Source organism: Solanum tuberosum, unplaced genomic scaffold, assembly GCF_000226075.1.
Source record: "Solanum tuberosum cultivar DM 1-3 516 R44 unplaced genomic scaffold, SolTub_3.0 scf00105, whole genome shotgun sequence".
Taxonomy (NCBI): domain Eukaryota; kingdom Viridiplantae; phylum Streptophyta; class Magnoliopsida; order Solanales; family Solanaceae; genus Solanum; species Solanum tuberosum.
Window position 1 is genome coordinate 1,665,875 of NW_006239031.1, and position 17,403 is coordinate 1,683,277.

At 34.9% G+C, this 17,403-nt stretch overlaps 2 protein-coding genes and 1 pseudogene across 4 annotated transcripts; 1 reads left to right on the forward strand and 2 right to left on the reverse strand.

Moving 5' to 3' along the window:
• Positions 1-300: 300 nt before the first annotated feature.
• Positions 301-4,427, reverse strand: LOC102593020 (uncharacterized). Of its 3 annotated transcripts, XM_006349350.2 has the most exons (3): positions 4,179-4,427; positions 628-1,724; positions 301-515 (listed from the first exon to the last, which is right to left on the reverse strand). In XM_006349350.2, the coding sequence occupies exons 2-3, from the start codon at positions 1,709-1,711 to the stop codon at positions 511-513; spliced, it is 1,089 nt and encodes a 362-aa protein (XP_006349412.1). In that variant the 5' UTR covers positions 1,712-1,724; positions 4,179-4,427; the 3' UTR covers positions 301-510. The 3 variants fall into 3 exon arrangements, with proteins under 3 accessions (XP_006349412.1, XP_006349411.1, XP_015165061.1); XM_006349349.2 differs by having other exon boundaries at positions 301-1,724; XM_015309575.1 differs by lacking the exon at positions 4,179-4,427 and adding an exon at positions 3,725-4,119 and having other exon boundaries at positions 301-1,724.
• Positions 4,428-8,003: 3,576 nt separating this feature from the next.
• On the reverse strand, positions 8,004-13,176 carry LOC102593580 (WD-40 repeat-containing protein MSI1). Its single transcript, XM_006349351.1, has 6 exons — positions 12,682-13,176; positions 11,187-11,513; positions 10,598-10,750; positions 9,700-9,824; positions 9,469-9,564; positions 8,004-8,500 (listed from the first exon to the last, which is right to left on the reverse strand). Exons 1-6 carry the CDS (start codon positions 13,024-13,026, stop codon positions 8,272-8,274), a joined length of 1,275 nt encoding a protein of 424 aa, XP_006349413.1. The 5' UTR covers positions 13,027-13,176; the 3' UTR covers positions 8,004-8,271.
• Positions 13,177-15,273: 2,097 nt separating this feature from the next.
• On the forward strand, positions 15,274-16,835 carry LOC107060949 (kinetochore protein NDC80 homolog; annotated as a pseudogene).
• The last annotated feature ends 568 nt before the right edge of the window (positions 16,836-17,403 follow it).

Here is a 17,403-nt window from a genome sequence, read left to right on the forward strand (position 1 = left end):
AAGCAGACGACGATATTAGCAGCTTAAGGCCCAATCTCCTCTGGGAGCAAGGAAAAGCAACTCCGCATGGAATTGGTAATTAAAATATATATACATTTATTTGAGAGAGAGGTTATCCTTAAAAGAACAAAGAGTGGCCGAGCTAAAAAAGCAAGGGAAGGGATAAAAAAGTACCCAGTCTACCAGAAAATTATTCTCTTCACATGTCCACAATTCAACTTCATATAACCGTTTCAACTACTGGGGCTAGAGACATGCTCTTGCCTAGTCTGGTTTATAGAAGAGAAACAACTCCAGATCTAAATAACATTCATACAAGTTGAAATGGTGAAAAGGTGAACAAGATATGAAAAATGTACATCAGAAATTGCATTAATACAAGAATTGACAGATAAATGTTCAAAAGACAGAATAAGGAAATTACAAACTACAAATCACAGTGAAACTGAGCTTTCTTCAAGTGCCCGCCAATATTTCTGAGCCATCCTACAATCTACCATGTATCAAACATCAATCTGAGGCAGATGTGCATGAGAATGTTAGAGCACAGTTAAATCCTAGACTAAGACCTATAATTATTTCTTTTTTCACAATTTCAAACATACACAAATTACATCTATCTCCGACCTGCGTTGGCCTCTCTACGTCTTCGTCTCCTCCCAGAGCGACCCAAGAGGACTCTACCTTCACGACGAAGACGCCCAACTAGTGACATACCACTATCATCATTATCGTCCCCACTATTGTCACTGTCATCATCAGAGTACTCGAAACCACCAATTGGGAGGTTTCGGTCAACTCCACCAGCACCTCTATCCAAAGTATCACTTATGTCTCTCTCGTGCCGCCTCATAACCCGATTTGACCCAATATTCCCTGCTGAACCAAAAGCCTGCAAAAACAGAAACACATTCATCAAGTTGCGATCGATGCCCATTCCAAAACCTTCATTCCCATTCATCATCTCATTCGCATCAAAACCCTCTTCATCATCTGAATCAAAACCATAATGACTTCCTTCTATCACATAATCACCAAAAACCACAGCCCCTGGCATAGAAGAAGTTATAGTGCTGATAACATCATCCCTCTCTCGTTCCCTCTCAAGCCTTGTCCATTTTTGTTCAAGAAGAGGATCTACCTCACGTGGTCTAGCACAGGGGTGCTCTGCCTTAACATGTTTTCGTATCTCCTTGTAGCTTCCAACAAACGAGCAATCATCCTGCATGCAGCTACGCTTCTTTGAATTTAGATATTCTCTAGCAGGTTCAACCACAGTCCATCCCTTCACCTGGCCTCTACATAGTGGGCAAGCAACTTCTGAGACCTCGCTTTTCTCAGAAGGCCAAGTAGAAAATGGTTCAGCAGTTGGAGTATCATTATCACCCTGCACAGGTTGATTATTATCTGGCAGTATTGCTTTAGTGTAGGCTTTCTTGTACTGATCGAGGCAGTTAGAATAGCGCAAGCTAGTTCCACACATGTAGGGGCGGCAACCTTTGTCATGAGAGGAACACAGGAGAAGCACAGCGTTATGGGGATATTCCATGCATACAGAACATGTTGCATCTTCCCAGTCTTTCTTCTCAAAGATTTTAGAGCATTTCTTTTGGTGAACAAGTTCAGAATGGTTAGCAGATGGCAAAGGGTATGGGGTGGCCCTGCATCGTCGAGAACCATTCCTACGTCGTCCTGTGGTCCCTTTCGCCATTTCCTAAACAGATCTGCATGAATAGAACATCAATAATTTAGCATGATTGCATTAAATTAGAAAGAGAGAGCAGTCACATCCGTTATCTGAGGATCAAGAAGGAAAGAAGAGTAGGATAGACCTTTCGCGAGAGAGTAAAAGAGGAAATAATAAGGGGTGTTAGATCCATCACTAAACTGCAGGATAAAGAGCCCTATGCTAATAAAGAGATCATGCAGCCTGGTAATTCAATACTACATCATACCAGTCCACTATGACCTCAATCCCAAAGTATTTGGGCTTAGCTATATGATTACTTTGTATCAATTAAGCTCTATCTGAAGCTAATATTCAGAGCATAGTCAAATTTCACAATGACTTGATTACAAAAATAAAGTTTTATAAATTAAATCTAGTCAAAAAGCAACTTAGACCTATCTTTTAGAATTATGAGTCGGCATACCTGGGTAATTGCCCATAATATGTTGGTAAGTAAAAATACTTGACATGCATTCAGACCAACTATATGAGAATGATTAGAGGCATCAGGAGAGTAACCCCCTGGGCCTATTCTCCCTGATGAAAAAAACTAGGAATGGCAAATACATTTAATTGAATTTGATCACAGAAGAGTGAAGATAAGGAAAAAACTTAGGAAATGAAATAAAGCAACCCAGCTGTTACTATCCTTCATTCCCTGTCATCCTATCTGTTTCTTTTTACTTTATGCTCAGGAGTCATCAACTTAAAATTCTCGAATTCCACCCTAAAATAAAAGTGTAGTGAAGGATTCAAAACCAAGTCAAGACCAAGGAAAAAAAACAGCTCCATGCCAAAAAGACAAAACAGCGGCAGACAGAGCGGAGAACTTCCATTCGCATCAGGACAAATATAGACTTCCTCAACATGCACAGAAAGTCAATCCAACTCAAAGAGGAATTGTCTCTGATGGTATATTATCCCACACACACACCACCACCACCACCACCACCACATGAATTATGGGAGGACCTCACTAGTCAATTCCCTGTACTTCCAATTATATGTGAAGCTAGCACATACTTTAAGAAAGAAATAAAACCTTTGAACTTGTGACCTTAAACATGCCCTAACATTTGTGTGGCTATACGACTTTACCAACTTGTGGTCTTAAACATGTCATAACATTTGTTTGGCTATAAAAACTTCTCATTAAGGGTAACACGGAAATTTAAATCAAAGTGTTTCCAAATTTAGGGAGGGGACATTCTTTTTTAAGCGGACTAAAGAGGAAATATGTTCACTGTTCACATAAATTAAAAAAGAGGGAGTAGCTAATATGTAAAAATATACATATGCCTGTGTGTAAAAATAAGACCCTGATCAGCAATTATTGAAAAGCTAACATGCGACGCCTAAATGTTCAACCCATTTGCTGCAACTCAATAAATCTTCATCTTTCAGAAAGGAAAAAAAGAAATATTTCTACACCTCTCAAGCAAATGTCAGCTCCTAGCATAAAATTGGAACTCTTAAAGCTACAGATCTGATCATAAGAGAACTGCCCCCCTGATTCTAGCTCAAACGCCAACAAATCACACACTCATTAAATAGTCTGATCAATTGAATTATAACAATGATAATCAGACTAACATAAAAAGTAAGACCAGATGAGGAGGGAAAAATGAAGAATTTAGAATTGGGGAATCCAGGCACTGTTAAGAGCCATAGGAACACCTCTTATCAAAATCAAAAAGATGATCAGACCACCCAATCACATTGAAATATACCAAAGACAAGACGTTACCCGTACACATAAAGATCAAATTTTGCATTAGCTTAGACAGAATCCTCTTAGAAAATTGTAATTCAGATGAACAACCAGCCCATTTGACCTCCATCCATCGTTTCCCCAGAAAAATCAATCAACAACCCAGTTGGGAAAAACACCTCACAACAACAGATATCCAAACACCAAGAATGAAGACATATTCACATTATACAGACCATCAAGCTAAATTGATCAAAAAAGAAAAGGTAAAGACTCATACCCACCTTGAGTTTAGAGCGAATCTGGATCCAAAAAATGATAATTGTGAGCAGCAAAAAAGTACACGCTATCTATCTATATATATACACCCCGATAGAATTCAACTCCCACCTATCTACCTACTACTTAAGCAAAGACAGGTTCAGAAAATGCATCTAATACACGAAACAACGTGCCCCAGCAGAACAAAATCACGCGAGAATACAGATAACAAAATGAATAAATTAATAGCAATAATTCAAAAGCTCAGTACAGCAAACAATTATTTAAATAACATAAAAACAAAGCCAAGCACATGACTCTCCTTGACCTTTTCTAATCACCCCCATCAATCTCAGATTCACCATTAATTTTATCCAATTATCAAATCCATCAATTGTCCCATTATCCCCATATATCCCACAATCACCAAACCTCAGAAAATCATAAAAATAAACAAAAAAAATACATCATTCTTACCGGGAAAAAAACCGAATTGATTAAAACTGGAGTATGAATGAATAGGCAACAAAAAGGAAGGACGCTTAAAGGTGAAAGAAAGAGATAGAAAGCTAGGGTTTTCTCGTAAAAAGGAGAGAGATCTGTGAGGGAATTCACTTTAGAGCGCAGGCATTGAAAAATGAAATAGAAAAAATTTGGGGATTTTGGATTTGGAGGAGAGAGAAAGTAAAAAAGCGAAAAAGAAGGGGAAATGGTAGAGAGAGAAAATTCATGGGATTCGTGGAGTCATTTCTACGCTACTCTTTTTCTCCTCTCGACGGCAGTTAGGTGGCGGTTTCACTCGCGCCTCGGAAACTGATATTCACGCGACCATTATTTTCTATATGTGATTTACATCTTTTTATGATAGCTTCCTAATTTTTTTTATTTTCTTGTAAAATATTGAAATGATTCTTTTAAAATAAATAAATTGATGAGGTCAAAATTAAAATAAAAATATTGAAAAAGAATACGAATAATCACGATTTCAAGACCTTAAATGTGAAATTGTGAAAGATGATAATAATGGTCAGGATCATGATAAGCATTAATAACGATGGTAATTTTATCACCCATAACCATTAATAATGATAATGATAAACGAAATAGTTTGACTTTGTTGGGAAAATAGCACAAAATAAAGAGAGATCAAATAATTATTAAGTTGTTAGTTTGTCTTTCTTTATCTGATTTTTCACTTTAATGGTTTTGAATATGTCTATCAAATTACATAAAAAAAATTAAAATTTGTGATCTAAAATAAATAAAATATATTAATATTTTTTTTATACTAACTAAATAAATCATATAAATTGAAACGAAAGGAGTACGTGATTAATAGTAAATCACCAAAAGTTTGCATTTAGTTTATTAGTGGAGAGTGAAGGCCACACGTGATGAGTGGTTAGATTATTGGTGTTGCCATTTGTTTGAGACGTGAGGTGTTTCATCAAACATTGGGAATCGTGACTACTAGGCTAAATGACACGTCAGCTTTAATTTTCCGGAGGTACTAAAGCATATTCTTATTTTAATATTTTCTCACATTTTTCGAGAAAAAAATCAGATGAAATTAACAATTTTAAATAGCACAACTAAGTGCTCCTTTCCTTACGTTGGTCTAATTTGATTTGACACAAAGTTTAAGAAAATAAAAAAAACTTTTAAATTTTATGGTCCTAAATTAAAGTTATGTCAAATATACAAAATTGTACTTTAATCTTGTGGTCTTAAACATACCACGTGAAAAGTTGAAATTAAAATGTTACCAAAAAAGAAAAAGGTCATTTTTTTTTAAACAGACTAAAAAAGAAATAAGATCATTCTTTTTTAAACGAAGGGAGTAATAATTTTTGTGTAACTTTTGTACCAAGACAAATAAAAAACATCAAAAACTGTATGTTCTTTAAACTTGTACGAGAAAATCAATTCTTTATTATACATTATTCATTTTACAAAATTATAAAATAATTTAGCTTTGTTGTATGGCTATAAAAAAATCTTCAAATGATAATGCAAGATGTTGTGGTGTAATAGTGGAAGATGATATATTTCTGCAACAAACAAATTCATAATAGAAAAATAAAATCTAAAACCTCCATTTTTCAAAAAAAAAATTCCAAAGACTGATGGAAATGTATTTGAAACCAAAAGGCTCATTCCATTTTTATATATTTGGGGTAATTTCAAAAACATCGATTTAAAGTGTTGATTAATTATTCACTTTTTTTGTGGTTTATAATATTACGTCTTACTTATGTATTGGGCGATTATTTCATTATCAAATAGAAAGCCAGTCTATTTTGTTCACTTCCTCTCTTTTTTTCCAACTTAGGCACAATATGTCAAAACATAAACATCAAAAACTAGGTTAGTCATATAATATACTTCCTTAATTCAACAAAATTTTGGTTTAATCAATCGGCATTCAAGACCTATTTATCTAATCAATTTATATATGTATTGTGTAAAGTTCACTTAGAATAAGTGTTTCTCATCAAAATTTTAATCAAAAAAATCATTTATCAGATCTGATTTCTCATTTTATTTTGTTTTATTTGTCTCTTATCAACTAGGCCATTCTAGTCCCAAGTTCCATCTAATATGGAAAAACTTGTTTCAATTAAAATTTAGTTGGAAATGTAGATTGATCTAAAACATTATGGAAGAGTAAAGAGATAAAGGAAGAATAGAGTCTAGAATTCTAGAGGTTTCCTACTTGAGTAGGGTTATTTATTACTATCTCATGGGCAAGAGGTAGCAATACTATTTGCTAAACAAACATTTGTTCATAAATTTTGGATTAAATTTTAAAAAATTATCTTTCAATATTTGTTGGATTATGAAATTTGATCAATTTTTTGAAAACTTGATCTTCAAATATTATTAGTCAGATTTTACTCACAGAACTTAAGATTTTATTCAAGTAAAATGCATGCCTAAAAACAACTTCAAATTTCAAAAATTACAACTCCAATAACTCAATTTTTACGAGAATTAAAAGGTGAATATTGTCGAATTTAGAAGATAATTTTACCTAATATCTGATACACATCCACAATGACGACATACTTACACACGTATAATTTAGTTTAATTCAACTATATAGATTATTAATTTACAAGTAATACTTAATGAGGTGGATCACGTACGCTTTACATTGCGTAATTAAAAAGAATTATACTTTATTAGCTTGGGAGATTTATTTATTTTTCAGTAATTATCTTACGAGATCGTGCATGTAAATATATCTCAATTCGAGAATAGTAATGATCAAGAAAAAAAATCAAAGATTTAATTGACTTTATATGCCAAGGCGTAAAGAAATATCACGAAATATACAAGTTTTAAAATCAACTAATTAATGAATTGTTGTATTCCGGTTGATCCATAACAGTATATGTATTTTAAAATCTTTTACACCTCCTCCAAAAAAGATATTTAATAGTACAATAGCATTTACTACAAGATTATTATCTATTATCTTTAATTCATCCTTAATTTAATATCTCACTAAATTATTACTCTATTAATTAGAGCAGTAATGGTAGATATGAATAATAAATAATTTCTTATTCAACTTTAAAAATTGTTAAACAAATTCGATTTATCAAAACGACTATTATTATCTAAAGAAAAGCTTCCTTTTTTCTTGCAAAGAAAACAATAGGACAGAACTTGAAACCCAGAGGTTTTCAGCTCCTTATTCTTATGGGTTTGTTTTATTAAATTATCTTGATTAGTTATATTTTAAATAATCAATGGAAAGGATAAAAAATCTCTTTTAATTTGTTAAAATAGACAAGTTAACAAAAGAAGGAAGAAGTATTTTGCAAGACTAAATAAAAAAAGGTACACTTGATATTCCAATAGACAAAGTTATCTACAAAACCAACTAATATCTCTAACCAATTATGGAATAAAACAATCCTACATTTTATTTCGATATTATTGTTCCTTGTCCCAATACCAAACGAAAGATCATTTTTTGGCTAAACAGATAGGGTTGGCTTTGTTCCATCTTTTGTGGGTTAATTAATCTGTTAACTGTCAAACTATGCAGGTTTACAGATGAGGGACTGGAATGGATCACCACCCCCTATATTAAAGCATATAATTTAGGTCACATGCCCATGTTAGTAGCCTAGCCTGTCACAATCCTATTCTTTATAGGAATAAAATTACATCATCAACTCACATGAACTTTGCTTTCATCTTTAAGCAATCACAGCTAACTATGGAGGAAAAAAGAAATAGAATCTACAAAAGTATGAAGCTGGCCAAATCATTTGCCAATACAAAAAAAAAGAGAAAGGAGCGAGCTCAATATTTTTTCACCTAAATACATAAATGAAATGTTAAAAGAGAAAAACAAGTTGTTAAAGTAACAGGCTAACAGCCATAGATATCACAGCAGTAGAGAGAAGCTCAGTTCAAAAGGAAAATTGAGAAGAAAAAATAAAGAGACAATGTGGGGGAGTAGAGGGGCAAATGGAACAACCGAACAAGCATATATTTTTTAGGCTCTCCTAATTGATGTTACAATACCCTCCTAAGGGATATATTAGTAATCCTAGGGACCTTTGGGGGGGTCATCTCCAGGCAGGTCATCTTCATCATGGTAGATGTTTTCAGCCATCTGCCAAATTTGTAGTATATTATCCTCAGCAACACTAGCAACGACCCAATCTTCACATGGGTTCCATGAGAAGTCTGAAATTTTACTTGTATGGCCACCATGAATAAAGAGCAACTCTGGTGGTCCATCTTCTGCATCTTCTGGAGTTTGTTCCTCATCGATCCTACACCAAATTTAAAAAAAAAGTGAAATTTCAGGTTTACTGCAGCCTGCAGATCTTAAAGGGAACATTATATATAAAACCTCTAGTGATTCATGTGAATCATCTAAAAAAAATCCCATGTAACGCCATACAAAGGCATTCAAGCCTAGACGTTAAATGTATCACTGAGCAGAAATGGCTTTTTTTTACACAAGAAAATATCATGGTTAAACTAGTTTTTCTAAAGTTCCGTTTAAAGTACATGGTTTCAAATCCTCAACGCAATGATATCTATAATGTCAAAGTCCAACTTCTATACGACAAGTTGTCACAAAGCAAAAACAATGGATTGGATACCACCCAACAATTCAGTGAATAAGTGCAATCCCAGATACTGAGACTTGGATCAGAAACTCAGATTCAGACCACATGATAATACAATTGTACATCTGGATTATCATGTGTACAAATCAACATGGAACTTCAATTCTACACTTGCCAGTACTCAGTAGAGCATATGATGTAGTCATTTTCACATGCTAGGACAATTCAGTACAATATAGACTCAAACACACAACAGAATGAGCCTATTTCAGAGTTCCAAATCCACATGTTGAGTCAGGTGACAAAGTTGCAACCTATAAAGGAAGTGACAAAATACTAATTTAGGACTAAAAGGTGTTTTTCCAAATAAATGAGCAGAAGCAGACAATGAAATGGCATAGCTTTTTTCCCACTTTTGTATGAGGTGGTTTTCTAAGGAGTACAGGGGCTTGACGCCCTGTGGGAGAAGAGGGAAGGAATAGAGATGATAAATCCCAACTATAGGTGAACTATAGCTGGCAAGATAAGGCAGGTGTTAACGTATAGATAGAATAACTAAAATTCAAAACATCAAAGAGCAAGACAGAATAAAAGCACCCACTGGACCGACAGAACATTCACTCTGATATCATGAAAATACTAGTAAGGATAGCTGGAAGAGTAACCTGCTGAGATCCCAAACCATGAGTCTCCTACCAAGGCAACAAGAAGCTAAAATGGTTTCATTCTTCGGATTCCAACCAACCTGGAAAACTTCCTCTCTGTAGAAAAGTTACAAGGAAATTAATGATAAGCAACTGTAAATACAGATGTACAAGCTTCTATTATACTATTTAACATGAATGATGATGGAGCCAACATTTTCCACAAAAGTATATGTAAGGAAGACATCTTACTTGTGACAATCCAAAGTATGAAGTGCAGTAGAAATCTTGCGTAGATCAAATAATTTAACTGTCTTGTCTGTAGACCCTGTTGCTACAACCCATTCATTAAAGGGGTTGAAAGCTAAGCAGTTAACCTGATCAAAAGAGAAAGGAGGTCAATCATGCAGAATCATGAACACAAACATGCTTGTTTACGAATACTAAAATCTAGCTAACTGCATTAAGAAATGTTTTTCATTTAATAGGCAATGTGCAGTAGTGATCATCCTTCTATGATTTTGTACATCTAATAATCAGCATAGAGTATGGAAGGCAGGACCTTCTCCTTAAGCCATTTAAAGTCAAAATTCACAAACATAGGGAAGCAATCAAAATCGAATATCTATTAAAATAGATCATATGTTATTTCAAAGAATATTTGGTTAATAGCATGCACCTAAAGTCAACACAACAGAGTGGAAAAAGCATATCATAGGGTTTATTTCAAGGTGTGTTATGTGAAAACTAGATCAACTGATTCTACAGTGTGCTAGGTGGGGAAGGAGATATAGAGCTAATGGAGCAACATGAGGCACCACACTATAAAACGAAACAAAAATTCATCCAGACATGAACATCACATCATAGTTTTCACACAGCAATACTACTTGTTTGCACATTCCAATATTGTAAACCCACAAATGTGAATAAAAAAAGTGCGGGTAAAAATTGGAAAACACAAATTCTAGTTTTAAGAAAAACTGTAATTATTTTGTAAGCACGAGATTCTCACATTCCATGCAAGAAAATCAAAAAACTGCCAACTATGTTAATAAGACATATCTGAGTGGTTCCTCCACTAGTCAAAAGGAAAGCATTATTAACTACATAAACGTGGAAAAGTGCAGCTAAGAAGTCTAAGCCGCACCTCACTTTGATGTGCAACTACAGATTGTATAGGCTTGGTTACTGATGGAGTTCGCAGATCCCAGACGTGCAGATACTGATCATCCCCAACAGAGCCAAATAAATACTCATGCCTCAGATGCCAAGCTACATCCTCAACAACACCTTCATGAACCTACACATTTTAAATATTAGAATAAACCAAGAAAAGCTGACAAAAACTTAATGAGAAAATAATCCGAGAGACAAGATTCTTGTCCATGCTAGGTAGACTGAAGCTTCAGACAGCAAATAGTAGACATGACGTGACCAAAAATATCATTTGAGGTAAAAGTTGGGACACTATTGAAGTTTCAGTTTAACTTTTGTAACATGATATTAATAAAGAGATCTCATGCTGTTCTGCTTCACTTGATCTTTTTTTACTTTGAGGTGCCTGGGGGTGTTTGCTGGAAGGGAAAGCATGCAAGTTCTTCTCCATTTATCAATCATAGTTATTTGCACAAGATAAAACTACAAGTAGTAAGCAGGTGCAACAAATTGATAATGATATGCAGTGTAACATGGCAGTATCTATCCAGTGCAGACTCGTGAAAAAACACCAGGCAAACCTTAAATATCTGCATAGCCTCTAGAGCCTTATTTTTGGGAGTGGCATTAATGTCCCATAAACATATATGTGCGTCATCTGAACCACTCAATAAATGACCCTGCTTAAATTGACTCCAAGACAAACCGTAGCCCTCTGTACTGTGGCCTCTTAACCTCAAATCTGGATTGCATGCACCATCTAGAGGAGGCTTAGATGGATGTTTACTGTAGTCAAAAACATATACTTCAGCACTAACTGTCTTAGTTGCAATGATAAATGGGTTTTGGGGCATATATCGAGCCCGATTAACCTCTCCATCATGATTTATTTGCTGGATTATTTGTACCTGAAAGAGAAATATTTATCATTATACATAAACCACTCAATGTTGAAACAGAGACAAGAAGTTCACTCTGATATTATGGGGAAATAGTAGTACAGCAAAAAGATATCAGAATAAGGCCTCCAAGTGATAATTGGCAATGACAGACCATTTTAAAAATCTTTTTTTAGAGAATAAGATTTTACAGTTCCATGCCCTCATCATAAATAGAAGAATTCATTATCAACTTTCCACTGAATCTATATGTGGATAGTACCTTTTATAACAGTGACATCAATCTACACTAAAAGGAGATAGTATTCTCATAAGCTTTTCGAAGTTCTAGCTGGCTATTCAAACTTCATCAGTTTTCTCCTGCAAAAATGTTGCTTCCAATCATCTTTGCATTCAGATGAGTGGAGCAACTTAACCAGTAGTTTTTGAACTCTAACCAAATCCGGAAGCATTGGCTTTGTTACAAACCATTCCAAGCATCATTATTCATATGATATAACAGCCTCAAGTGTCCTTTCAGAAGATAACATTTCAACAATATCATGACTCAGAAAGAAGAGGACTAATAAAAACTACAACGCATAAAATTTCAATAAGAACATGTCAGTCAAAGAGTTCACTCTGCCCAAAGGGATTGCCCTATTAGGTGCCCTTATTTGGTGCTGCGGTGAGTCGGAAAATGTTGCACTAATTATGCTAGGCCCCCTTTTTTTTCCTTTGGTGATTTTTTTGATGAAATTTTAACTGTACCTTAAGCAAAATCCAGGAATTGAACTGACAACTTTCAATTCACTACTCCCTAGTACCTAAGCTGCGAAGGAGAAAACTTTGAGCCAAAGGTCTTATCAGAAACAACCTCTCAAACTCCACAAGGTAGGGGTAAGTCTGAGTACACACTACAGACTCTGGGACTACACTGGTTATAGTGTTGTTGATAAAACTTTAAACCACATAGTATATAGCATAATCCCAAAGCTATCAAAATTCAATAGATTCTTAAACAGGCAGTCCTAGAACAACTAAACTCTAGTACAAAACAAGTAAATCTCAGACCTTCAAACTAAAATTAGCCAGAAAAATGTAGTAACAATAAAGCATCCAAAAACATTCAGAAAAGCAGAAAATGAAAACCCATATAAAACAGTCAAGCAAGGCATAAAACAGAATAGATTCAAACCTTGCCATTGGCACAACCAAATCCGCCAAATTCAGACCGATCATCATCATAGTGTCGGGCATCATTCTCAGCATCCTCAAGAGGAAGCTGAACCTGAGCAAGCATGAGATAATTGGGCTCATTTTCCGATGTATGAGTCCCCAAAATCATCTTCTGAACGGAATAATCCTTTCCGGACGGTTCTTCCCGGTCCGGTAACCATTCGACGGTGAGCGAAGGCCATTCAAGCGCGTGAGTAATAACCAGATCGTAAAGAAAAGGTGTATTCTTCTTCCAAATCTTGTACTCCTCGTTTATCAGCCTCTCCTCAATTTCACCCCTCATCTCATCTTCGTCTTTCCCCATTAAACAATTTCAAGAACTGCCTTAAGATTTTTCTTCTTCTGTTTTGAGTGTGTGAGGGTTTGGGTTTTGTGGAGTTTTGGGGATTTTTACGAGGGTTTGTAGAGATTTGGAGGGAACGGTATTTTCCAGTGGATTTTCTTTTCTTTTTCTTTTTTTGCGGGATATGTGGATATCTAAAAGGGTTTTATATTACGACGAGATTGGGCTGTGACCCGAATTACAAGTCGGTTAGATTTGCAGGTGTCTTTACATAAATAGCCGCCAAGTTTATCTTCTAGCCAGTAAATATAAATTATACTCCTCGGTTCACTTTTACTTATCAACTACTATTTAACGATGATTTTTTCTTAGCGCTAATTACTTATCACTCGAATCATTTTTTAAAATCTAATACTAAACATAAATTAATAAAGGTAATGTGGTAAAATAGTTGTGTTAATAAAAGTATAGGGTTAATTGAGTTGTTGAAAGTTGTCTAACTTGGTCTTTCATTCTAATAGTCATGGTATTATCTATAAAATTCTTGTTATTCCATTTTTTTAATTGTATATAGCACTTCGATCATCGTATTATTTTGTCGTAGAGACTGTTGTGTTTTTAGTATGATTTGTCTTGTTTTCTTAAAAAAAAATTGTCTTGATTCCTTTATTCTCTCAATGTTTCCTTTTTTCATTATGATTTGTAGTGTTTGTTACTTGAGTCGAGAGTCTATCAAAAACGATTTATTCTATTTTATATGAGTAGGATTTGCATACATATTTACCTTTTTGTACTCTGTAAAATTACATTGAATATGTTATTGTAAGATAAATCTCTCATAATTTTTTTTTGGTAATCTACTAAAAATGAAAATTAAATATATTATACTCTAATAGTATATTTAGAGTGGACATACAATTAGCAATAAAATTATGAATAAGGATATCCAAAATAAGGTTAGAGCAGGCTCTTGTGGTAGACAATACGAAGAAAGTAACGTTGAGATGGTTTGAACATGTGAAAAAAAAATGTATAGATGCCTAGTGAGGAGGTACGAGAGGTTGGTTACAATAGGTACGAGAAGCGGTAGAGTAGGCAAAAGAAGTATTGTGAGAGTTGATTAGACACAACACAAAACAACTAACTTCAAATTACCAAGGATACGACCTTAAACATGAGGACGTGGAGGCCACTTATTGGGGTAAAAGGTTAATAAACCAATGGAGTGTTATCTTATTTTCTGAGGTCTTAGGCATGTTGATGTTTGTTGTCGCATTAGTTATTGCTTTTGATATCTATCATTGTTTGTTGTTCATTATGTTTTAATTATCATACGATTTTTAACTTTTTATTCATTTATTGCAGCCTTTGCATTACCTCCCTTATTAGTTGCTAAATAATTTCCATGATTTTCTTCATTTTATTCTTCTTACTTGAATTTGTTATACTCGAGTTTGAGTATCTTTTGAAAATAGCCTTTGTAATTCCACGATATAGATACTCATTGCGGTTGTTGTAATAATCATATATATATATATATAAATAAAAGAGAACATTAGGCACGCCTACGTGGCGCCACCACAAACTAGAATTTCCTTTTAATTTATTTATTTCCAAAACTAGCCTTACCCTTTCATGAAAAGTTATGACATTTATGAAAAGTTGCGACTTTTATGAAAAGTTATGACTTTAATGAAGAGTTGCGACTTTTATGAAAGGTTGTGACCTTTTCGAAGGATTACAACTTTTTCAAATAGTTGTAACATTTCCGATAAAGCACAATAAACATTTATTCACACTACCCTTTGTTGTCTATAAATAGAGGGATCTCCTCTCATTTTAAAACAACAAAAATTCTGAACCTCTTTTTTTTCTTCACAATTAAATATTTGTTACTTTTCTCCTTTTGAGTGGCTCACTGATACCATTGCTTATGTTATAGATCCGATATGTACTTTTACAATCATTAATTTATGCTTATGTTATTAAGGATAAATGATAAAATGTAATAATTTTCATTTACAATATTAATGTTTGTTACTACGTAATCTTGTATGTAAGATAATATAGTGTTTTAGTTTTAATGACCGATAGATTTTAAGTATTATTTATAAATTTCGTGATATTAAATTCCCATGCGAAGCACGGATAATTTTACTAGTAATAATAATAATAGTAATATTTTTTTAATACTAAGTGTATGATTTAAATTCATGAAAAGGGGAAAAAGCCGGCAGTATATCATAATTCCAGTTGATTTTGGCGCGCAGTTCAAAATTTTGTCCAAAAGAAGGAACCTATTTCTCAATTGCAAAGCGGGAACTCAAAAACCTTTCACTATACAGATCAACAGCAGCATCTTCCACAATTTCCGACAATGAGATGCGCCGGCCGCCGCCGTGTGAACTCAGCAGTGCCGGATCGGCGACATCCACCGCCATCTTCGGCATTTTCTCTCCACCGGCGTCCGTGATTCCGATACAAGCTTTGCCGGTAGCCGCCCTTCATCTATCGGTGTAAACTCCCGGTCCTTCGCTATCCCCATTTCCGACCGCTCCTATCAACTCTCTGCTATGCGCACAATCAATGCGTACCTTTCCTCTCCCTTCTGCCAAAGATATCACCGAAACCCTTAAATTTATCCTCTGTCGTTTTGAATTTTCCTCATTAGAGTCGCAAAAACTAGAAGATAAACTCCAAACCCTAATGAAATCCTTAAATTGCCCAGTGAAATTGAACAAATCTGCATTATGCGCCCCTGGGACACCTCATCATTGGCCTAGTCTATTCGCAGCAATTCACTGGCTTGTTCAGTTGTGTAAATTTGATGATAACCGGCTGAGTTCTGCTCAACCACCTGCTTCAGAGTATAAGGAGTTGAGCTACGCTATTGAGAGTTATTTGCATTACCTCAGAGGAAAAGATGATAAAGTGGACATCAATTTAAGCAGGAGTTGGAACAAGAAAGGGAGCGGTTGATTGAGAATGTGAATGTGAAGACTCAAGAGGAGAAGCTGGAGGCGATGAAGAAAGGGCCATCAAAGAAAAACGTGTTGGAGAATGAGAAGAGTGCATTGGAGGAAGATGTGAAGAAGTTTCATGCCATGATTGAACAGTTAGAAGGGCATGTGATGGTGATGGAGAAGCTGTTAGCGGAGAAGGAGAAAGGCTCGGAGACTAAGGTTGCAGCCAAGGTGATGATTTGTGCAGAGAACGAGGAGTTGAAGAATAGGGTGGAGGAGCAAGGGAATAATGCCGGGGATGCAGAGAGGATGAAAAGGGAGGTCCAGGCTTTGGAAAGAGATATTAAGAACCAGAGGAATGGATGGGAGGAGAAGGCGTGGGACCTCGACTCTGCAGCTAGGAATGAGTACAAGAAGCTGTAGGAGCTAATGCTTGAGTGCAACCAATCTTTAAGGAGGTAGTCTCATACTCTTTTATACTGTTAATTGTTGTTAGAAAGAACAGTGAGTTAACTTCCATTTGACATTACGAGATTTAAGTTTCCAGTAATCCAAGGTTTGTTGTTCTTTAGGCATGGATTTATTGTATTGCCATGCTAGTTTAGTTGGACCAAAATCCAAATAGAGCTGTAAGAGTATGAGTAATAAGACAAGGTTGGAAGGATATCTTATTGTATTGTCCACCACTGTTGATTGCTTACAAGTACCATTCAGTTAATAGTCATAGCTGCCATTATATCAAGTTAGCACTCAGCCTGTATGCATATTGAATTCTCAGCAGATAATTTAGATGACTTATCAAGGGATGTGCAGTTCAATTCAACTTTTCTACATAGACTACTTTTCGATTGACCTTCTTAGAGTTTGTACTCCTTCCGTCCCAATTTATGTAACACCGTTGAAATTTCGAGTGTCAACCAAGTTTTTCTTTGACCAAAATTTCGTTATATGCCTTTCAAGTATTTTAAGTTGTTAATAATTGTTGGTCAAAATTTCGTTATATGCCTTTCAAGTATTTTAAGTTGTTAATAATTGTGAATTACATTACTTTTAACGTAGTTACCATTAAAACTTCTCTGTCCAAATTCAAGATCAAAGTTTAGAAATTTGGATCTCGAAATTCCAACTGTGCCATATAAATTGGGACAATGGTAATTGAAATTATAGTAGGCGTTGACTTATCATGCCCCATCAGCTGAGTTTTGAATTTTTGTTCTCTTTATTTAGCGTATTAAGATTGTTGGATTATTAGCTCACTTATTTACTCGTGAATATCTGCCGTCCATAGTTCAAGCTTTATCGTGCTATGTTCAGATTTTTTTTACCACAGCGTGCTTTTACAATGTATGAACCATAACCAGTGTCGGGGTCAAGCCTAACCCCCCACACTAAGAGCTCACAACCCTGGTGATGGCTTAAAAAAAAAACCAGTGAT